The sequence below is a fragment of the Elephantulus edwardii genome, unplaced genomic scaffold, assembly GCF_000299155.1.
Source record: "Elephantulus edwardii isolate Elephantulus edwardi_28Jun2011 unplaced genomic scaffold, EleEdw1.0 scaffold00081, whole genome shotgun sequence".
Lineage (NCBI taxonomy): Eukaryota > Metazoa > Chordata > Mammalia > Macroscelidea > Macroscelididae > Elephantulus > Elephantulus edwardii.
This window is the reverse complement of record NW_006399831.1, coordinates 3,219,075-3,228,338: the sequence shown is the minus strand read 5'-3', so window position 1 is coordinate 3,228,338 and position 9,264 is coordinate 3,219,075. Positions and strand designations below refer to the sequence as shown.

The 9,264-nt window shown below is 35.8% G+C and overlaps 1 protein-coding gene across 1 annotated transcript in view; it reads right to left on the bottom strand.

Moving 5' to 3' along the window:
• ROBO1 (roundabout, axon guidance receptor, homolog 1 (Drosophila)) overlaps positions 1 to 9,264 on the bottom strand; it is a 752,594-nt gene that overhangs the window by 88,167 nt on the left and 655,163 nt on the right. The window contains exons 13-16 of the mRNA XM_006889823.1: positions 9,023 to 9,189; positions 3,417 to 3,538; positions 1,445 to 1,676; positions 400 to 521 (exon numbers count right to left, since the gene is read on the bottom strand). Coding sequence (XP_006889885.1) covers positions 400 to 521; positions 1,445 to 1,676; positions 3,417 to 3,538; positions 9,023 to 9,189 — 643 coding nt within the window. The remainder of the gene's footprint in view (positions 1 to 399; positions 522 to 1,444; positions 1,677 to 3,416; positions 3,539 to 9,022; positions 9,190 to 9,264) is intronic.

The window sequence follows — 9,264 nt, the reverse complement described above, 5'->3', positions numbered from 1 at the left end:
TAATTATATACTTACATAATAAAATACTTTAACATTATATATGGATAATCAAGATTTATCACTTGACTTTACATAGATAACTACATACTTTGTGTTCACATACCAACTCTTGTTGTTACATGCTGTTGAGTCACCTGTGACTCATACTGACTGATCACATAGATTCTCCTTAAAAAAATTCTTTAAAACTAAATTTACAATAAAATAGTTTTCCACAATCACTACAGAAATTTTTTTTTTAAATGTGGTAAAATTCTGGAAAAAAAAAATTGCTGTTTCAATCTTACTCCATTTTACATGTTTCTAGGACAACCAGCAGATGGCGCCAAGTATTCATGAGCAATGTAATCTGTGGGATGTTTTGTGTCTGTTAACTACAAATTACTATACATGTATTACCTTATACTCTTGGACCATTCCATTTTGTGTGTCTTCTGGAGGCGGTTGCCAAGTGACAAGAATTGCAGTTCCATTTCCATCATTCTTTGATACGGTTACACCTTGGGGCGGGGCACTGGGTGCTATTAAAATATATTTTTTTAAGTAGATTATTTTTTGTGTGTAAAGTAACATTGAAAGCACCTACTTAATATTTAAAGGTACAAACAGCTGTAAAAATTTCATAGGCTTGTTTGAAATCTATCTCATTCAAGTCTGAATATTCCCAAATTTTTCTTCAAAATTGCTAACTCAACCTCTGTCAATTTTCCAAACTACAGCTATATCATCTACTCACACAAAACATGCCAGGAAGGTCTTATTTTTCCTACCTTGTCACCTCTTCAACTCCTTAAAAATATTCAAAACAATAAAGATAAATGCTGATCACTCATGATAGTACCTACGTCCCATCATATTAAATATCAAAATGATAAGGAAATGTGACGAGAAACTCTGATTCACTGTTTTCTTCTTTAGAGTACACTTTGATGTGTAAAATTTACAGTTATATAAATACTGATTTTTAACTTCCAATTGTGGAAGGGTCAATTATTCTTTGCCTAGAACTTGGGGTTCTCAATGACATGGAACTATGGATGAAATCTACTTAAAAGGCTTGAGTAAATCAAGACACATTGCCCAATTTAAAAATCTGTTAAGCTGAAATATTTTCTTAAAATATTATAAATTAGCGAGTTTTAAAATGACAGTTCTATTTAAAAATACTGAATACTGGTTACTAACAATCAAATATAATTCTATCTATTCCACACAGGTGGTGCAACAAACATTTGCACATTCTAAGTGGTCTGTTTTTAAAGCAAGTCAAATACCCCAGTATTTTCTTTTAAAATATTTTCTCTCTAATTAAATACACCTGTTGTCAAAAAGGTCACTATCAAGTCCACTAATACTTAATGCTAGCATTAACATTTCAAGAATTTTTTAAAAAAAGCATAACGCATTATACTTGCATTATATTATTATACTACATTATACTTGCCTTCTTCCAGGGTTTTGGCAAACTTTATTTCACTATCTGCTCCCTGGAATTCATTAAAGAATGGCCGGGCCTTAATTTCATAATTGACACCCTTTTTGAGTTCGGGGATGACCACGCTATTTTTGGTTGGGGTCCTCACTTCAAAGACTAACCACTCTGCTTCACCATGGTCAGTTCCAGATGGCCGGTAGAGTATTTTATACCCTTGAATGTACTGGGACTGCTGGTCTACCTATTAATATGACAAAAAATGCAGTCATTTACAATTATTTTTATCACTGTATTTGACATCAAATAATGTTGCTAATTATATGACATATTCCATTTTCTAGTTATTATACAGAAAAGTTAATAAAAAAAGGCTGCCTGTTAAAAGGTATTTATGACTTTTAGCTTAATATGGTGTTGGTTCTTGTTATGTATCATGAAGTCAGAACTAACCCTCCAGCAAGTTTTCACAGGCTGTAAATCACACAGGAGGAGATTACTCATCTTTCTATGATGGAGCAGCTGGTGGACTTGAACCACTAGCTCTGGGTTGGCACTGTAACTCTTTACCCATGTTGTTGTTGCTAGATGCTGTCAAGTTGAGGACAACTCACAGTGACGCTATGAACAACAGATCTGAACACTATCCTGCCCCTTGCTATCCTCTCTATCTCTGATACACTTAAGACCAGTGCTGCAGCCACCATGTCAACCCATCTAGTTGAGAGTCTATTTCTCTGCCCCTATACCTTCCCAAATAACAGCCCTTACTCTTAGCAGTCTGTAATCTCCTATGCTACATGCAAAAAATAGTATCAGAGTTGCCCAGAGGCATTAGCCATAGACAAGCCAGGGTCAGGGGAAGGGCAGTGAGAGGCATTTTACTACTTTCCAACTCTAAACTTGTATCATTTAGAAACATATATTTTACTCCAATTTAAATTCTGAAATTGTTGGATGACCTTTTTGGTTATTTATTTTCACACTCTGAATTTTACTAACGTGTCAGTTTTTATAATGCTCTGAGTAAACTGTGCAGTAATGATTACCAACCAAAAATAAAAGAATTATATCTTATTTTTCCACAAATTTACGTGTTCATGATATCGTTACAAGTTATATGTTCATAGTGATTACTTGTAAATTTTATTTTCCGAGAGAGATAAAGTTATTAATGTAGCATAACAGATATTATACATAATGTTGAAACTTCCCTGCTTATAACAGGTTCACAACTACTCTAGGAAATAATGCAGAAATGGACAACAGAATGTTAAATGTTCAAATATGTATGAAGGAGTCACGCTGGCATAATGGTTAAACACTCTACAGCTAAATGAAAAGACTGGCAATTAGCCCCTACCCAGAAGTTCTGCGGGAAAAGACCAGGGGGGCGATTTTGTAATTTTTAAAGCCTAGAAAACACTTTATTCCCACTGCCACTTAGTCACTTCTGGCTTATCGTGATCCTCCACTGGGTTTTGAAGGCTGCAAATCTTTGCAGGAATAGATTGCTCATGATGCTCCTCTGAGTAGTTGGGGAATTTGAAGTTCTGACCTCTTGCTTAGGACACAGGTAACACATTAAGTCTCCATAGCCTCAGAGACTCTAAAGAGCAGTTCTACTTTGTTTCAAGGGTTACCATGAGTTGAAATGGACTAGATGGCACCCAGTAACAACAGAATACATACATATAATAGGGTATATTCCACATAAGGGCGCTCTGGCAGCTTTCTGGTGAGGTGCAGAGCTGTTAACTGAAGGCATATGGTTCAAATCCAATAGCTCCTCCTCTGTGATCTAAAGCAACTGAAAATCCTCAGGAGGGTCAGCTATTGGTCAATTCTGACCTGACGGCACATAACAGTAATACATTTTACATAATATGCAAGTATCACATATTTATTAATACTATGCATTAATGGTCTCAAAGAAGTTACCTGCTTATAAAAATCAAGATCAAATATTGTAACGAGAACTCACTGTCCAGTGCACTTCGATTGAAGAAGAGGAAAGGATGGTAGGATTGTGAAGGTGCAGGACCACATTCCCCAGCTCTCTCTGGACCTGCTTGTGGTCCACCCCTTGGCTTGTTGGTGGAACATCTGTAACAATTCAATAAGAGCCTGTCAGGGCCTCTGCAGTGCTACTTAAAGCCTGAAGGAAGGTACTGTTAAAAAAAATATCCTTTCCTCTCAAGCAACTCTAAGAAAAGAAGAATTACTGGAACTAAGAAGTCAAACTCCGAGAAAGAATAAAATAGAAACAGAGAGAAAGAACATAGGCAGCAGAACAGAAGAGAGGAGGCTAGAGCAACAGCGGCATCAGCACAGAAGCGGTGGATGGCTCTGTCTACCGCCGAGTGGTTATCCTTGTTGAGCATGGGCTGTCTGAGGTAATCCTCATAAAGGTTTGTTTTCACCTTTTGTGGTGAACTCAACTATGTCAGAAAGAAATTATTCCAAAATCACAGTCAGAAGGGATGGGCAAGAAAAAGAATGAAAGTATGATCTTGAAAAGCAAGCACAAAACCTCTTCATCTCACATGTTGTAATATGAATCTAGACTGCTCTTCAAGTAATGAATAAGTATATACATTAGTGGATAATATGGAGGATAGCAATAAAAATAAGATCCACCTCATTAGATATGTGAGAACAGAGTATTTAATACCTATTTATCTGATGTGATTGGTGCATGAGAGTAAAGATGATTTAGTAAATAAAGATGACTCGTATGTATACTCTAATCCTCAACGACTCTTCAGTCTCTCAGGAAAAAAAAGTCAAACCCAGAAATAATAATTTTTAAGAATTAATACTAAAAATACCATCTTATTCCATGATTTCTCTGGCAGAAATAAAAATGGCAGCCAATCCATTCATAAAAATTGCTAGACTCCCATGCCTATTGTAAACAATTTGGCAATAACCCAGAACATTATTTTCTAAAATTTCATAGCAGAGAGGAAAATGTAAGATGTCTAATTATACAATATGGAGAGATAGATGACTTGTTCTTTTTGGTTTTGTCTCTCTCCTCCTGAAAGAAAGAAAAAACACCTTGTCCATGCTCAGCTTTAGATTTTAAAAAAAGCTCTCTGGTACTCTCCTTTCCAACTGCCTCCCTACAATCAGAAATCCGTGTATACAATCTTTCAATCTCTGAGGAAACATTACACATTTTATGATGGGCAAACTTCTCTCATGCGATTAACTGCCTCTGAGAACCTGCTGGAAGGTCAGCCGTGGGTCTCTTCTCACTTGATGGTACACAACAACAACAACAACAATAACAACACAGCTTCTAACTATCCATAAGGTGCAACCTCTACAAATTTTGCAACTGCATATGCATTTAAAAATTGGTCTCAGGAACACAGCTTGGACTTGGTATGTGAACTTAAAATAGCAAAAGTAGCAGTTAGCACCAAGAAGCAAGTAGCACCAAGGCAGTAACACCACCACCTATCTTAGCCAACCTCTCATCTCATCTCTTATATTATGAAATTTGTCTTAAGGAAAGTGCATCCTAATTACTGTGATAAAGCTTTTGTTTTAGTTGTGACTTAAGTCAACTACGGGTGCCATGCAGAAGGTCAGTTCTTGGCTGTGGCTGTTGATAACAGGTCTGCTATCACAATGATTTACAAGTCTACAGACTTAACAAGCCCCACTGGGAAATATTACTCTGTCCTACAGAATAGCTACAGAATAGCTATGAGTCAGCCTCGACTGTACAGCAAAGGACAATTCCCATCATAGAAACATAGGCTTTGAGTCTGTCCGTTTCAATCACTTGACCAGTTTTTTCTTTGGCACCTCCATTTGGAGAAGACTCTTGTGTGGTGGATTTGTACATCGTTTTAATATTTGTTTACCTATGAATGTTGACTACAATTCACAGCAAGACAATGAGCAACAGCTTGACAAGTTACCCTATCATCATCCTTATAATTTCCATCATCCTCAAACAGCTCATGGTTGTGGTCAATTTGTCAATTTATCTTAATAAAAGCCTTCCTCTCATCCTCTACTTTACCAAGAATCTTTTCTATTACCAAAGATTGGCCTGTTCTGAAAGATATATCCAGTACATGTGAGATGAAGTTTCACCATGCCTCGATGGACCATCTTGCTTGTACTTCCTTCAAGAGAGATTTGTTTGACCTTGTGGCAGGCAGTTCCTGACAGATCCAATTCTCTTTGCCAAAAGCACAACCAAAAGATACTGATTTTTTCCTTTCATCTTCCGTATTCATTGTTTAACTTTTCAATGCATACAAAGCAATGGAAAATACCATGGCTTAGATGAGACACACGTTGGTCTTTAAACCGGCTTCCTTATTCTTTAGTGCTCTAAAGAAGTCCTTGACAAAACTGTCCAATGCAACCAGTCTTTTGATTTCTTAACTGCTGCTACCATGGGTATTGATTGTGGATCTACGTAAAATGAAATCCTTCATAAATTCTATCTTTCTTCTGTTTATCACTTTGTTTCTGACTGGCCCACCTGTGAGAATTTTTGTTTTCTGGATGTTGAGCTATAACCAGTCCTGAAGACTTTTATACTCTTCAGTAAGTACATCTAGTCTTATTCACATTTCAGAAGCAAGGTTGGGTCATCTGCATAATGTAGGCTTTTCCTCTTACTACCTCTGTACATGTTGTCCTTCAACTAGATTTTTCTCAGGTACCTGCTATCGCCAATTTAAGCATGGTCCTCAGCTGGGTTTTCTCAAGTCTAAAATGCTGTCCAAGGCTCAGACAGTGAAATGTGTTTCAGAGTTACTTCTACTCAGCAGGCTAGCTCGGTTACCTAAAGTTCAGGTAAGCATACACATTCCACATGACAGCCTTTCAGATCTGAGAAAGGCAGCTAGTCCTACTCGAATTGTATTACACACTAGATTTGTTGTGCTTATAACATGCCAGGATCCTTGAACTTCTCTTCCTCTGATACGATTTAAACCTTTTGTGTAGCTCCACCAACTATCTTCACTCTAGGCTTTTAAAAGTCTTACAAGTCTATGTGAAAACATAGCGCTCAGAACAGCACATATCCATGATGTGACCAGTTTAAAGATGGTTGGAGGGAGCTTACTTGATCCAGACATAATTCTTCTAATGCCGGCTCAGACTACATTTGTTCTTTTGGCAACTACATCACTCAGTTGGCACGGAGAGGTGTTTTAATTGACTTTAAACTCTAAAGTCTACCCTTCCCCAAACCCCAACAAACACTTCACATATATACCCTTAAGCCTAGTGTCTTCATCTATCCTTCTTCAGCTATTTTTTTTTAAACCCAAATTCAAGTACCAGACATTTTAATTTGCTCCATTAATTTTAATCTTGTTAGTGCTGGCCCATTAGTCCAATCTGTCAAGATACATTTAACTTTGATTCTCTAATTCAGCATAATACCTGTCTTTCTCAGTTTTATATTTTCAAATTTCATGAACATTCTATATTTTTAGTCCTGACACTGAAAGAAATGCAAATCCAATGAAAGAGTCTTATGACATGAAACAGAAAAAAAAAATGAGCTTTGTATAGTCATAAATTATTTAATCTTCATGAAATTATGATAAAAAATATTTTCAATCCCATTTTACAGATGAGAAAACTGGTACGCAGAGGGAGTGACCACCATTTATTTTTATGCAAATTATGTACACGTTATTGGCACTAAAATATGATAACCTGTCTGAAAGTAAGATAGTTAGCAAGCCGAGGACGTGCTGTTAGAAGTTGTCATGTCACAATTTATGCCAGTTTCACTACATTTTCAGTCTTTGAGAGACAAGGACTTATTTGAATTACTTGGAGTTATTTATTATGAGGAGTTATCTGAGTTCCACTACTGTGCATATACAAAGGTAAGTAAATTTAAAAACAAACCCCAAGAAAAACTCTCAAGTAGATTTACATTTATAAACAATATGAAATATTTCATTACTTTAAATGAGCATACTTAATACACAATGATTTATAGGATTATATGACAGAACAGTGTTGAGCAGTGTTCATACAAAAACTTGTATGCAGTTAGAGTCCACTGGATAGAGACTATTGTGTTGGGACAAAAGGTTTAGATTTATTTTACAGCTGTCACAGTTTCTGCATTCTTTACAAATGCGTATCTAATATTGAAAACCTCAAACTGCCCTAAGGCAGGCTCCAAGAATATTAAAGCTCCGGGGGAGGTGACTCATAACAGCAAACACAGGCAGGAGGGTGTGTTAAATTCATAGAGCAAGAAACAGAAGTGGGCATGTTCTACAACTCAACGCGCTTTCTCTGTGTATTCTGAAATTTAAAAGTCTTGATAGATAGATAGATAGATAGATAGATAGATAGATAGATAGATAGTAGACAGACAGACAGATAGACCATCTGGATAAGATGGCTGCCAGCCTCTCTCTAAAACCAGGTAAAAAAGTCATTTAAGCATTTGTATCATTTGTATACAATGTGCTTCTATGAAAGCACGTCTGTTACACATATTCCTTTAGGAAAGAGTAACTCAACACACAGATATTCTGATCCCTCTGTATTTTTAGAAAAGAAATCTCGTATTTCTAAGCAATATGTTCTAGAATTATTTTTTTCATTAATCAGTTTAGTAACAATGATGTATATTAATAAAAATATAAAAATTGATCTACATCAATCTCATTGTTTCAATACATAAATTTTAAGTGTGTCAGAGTCAGTGAAACTGGGTCAGGATAGGGCAGACTTCAGAGCACAGGATTGCTATGAGTCACAGGAGACTAGACAGAACATAACGACAACAAAAAATAGGGTTAGCAAGAGAATGAATAGAGGACAAAAATAATGTCTACTTAGAAAAGAAAGTAAATAAATGTGTATCTAATATGTGCTCAGAATCAAATATTCTAGACACAACGTCTTCTTTTCCTTTTTACCCAGATCTTTTCTTTAATCATACTGTAAAACTAAAAGATACTTCAATTTAAAATTTAATACATTATGGCTCACCTAACAGACCATCGAATAAGGCCCAAATAGCATAAAGACCCAAAGTACCCCTTTCATGGCTTGTAGGAAGCTGACTGGACAGACAATTAAGAACAAATTTAAGACTCTTCTAAATATTTCCTCCATTTGGCTGATTTCCAGAGAGTTTTACTTAATTATGGATATCATTCTACAAACCCATTAACAGAATTCTAAGTATTAGACTTCAACATAAAGAAAATGTACTCAGTTTTAAGTGCAATTATAATATGATTAAGAGTGCATACTCATGTGTTGCCATTTATAAATAAGAGTATGATACTCTTAGTAATCATATAATGTTTGCTATTTTATAGAATGAGGAAGATTTTCTTTCCTTTCTATCTTACTTTGCTGTGCTGAGTCAAGAAATTATTATTAAGTATAAGTATTATTTGCAGTCATTGTGTTTGTGTAGTAAAAAAAATTAACTGAGCAAGTTAGATGACAGAACTATACTAAACATGTGAAACATACAATCTTAGCAAGTAGTACAAATTGTTTACCTGTAAAATTGTATCACTTCTGCATAAGAAGGTAGGAAAAGGCTGAGTCTATATTTACCTTGTGTCTTCACTGGATCTGATATCTGGCTTGGGTCACTAATTCCATATGCATTAGCTGCCCTCACAAGGAAAAGGTAAATCGCATTAGGTTTGAGTCCTTTAATGGCAAATGTTTCTGTTTTCACATTCTCTGCTACGGTCTGCCAGCTGCTACCAGATGCATGGCTAAGGATAGACACACAGGTTAGAACATGTTTATTTAATAGTGAAAAATGATAAAGAAGTAGAACTAGAGAAAAT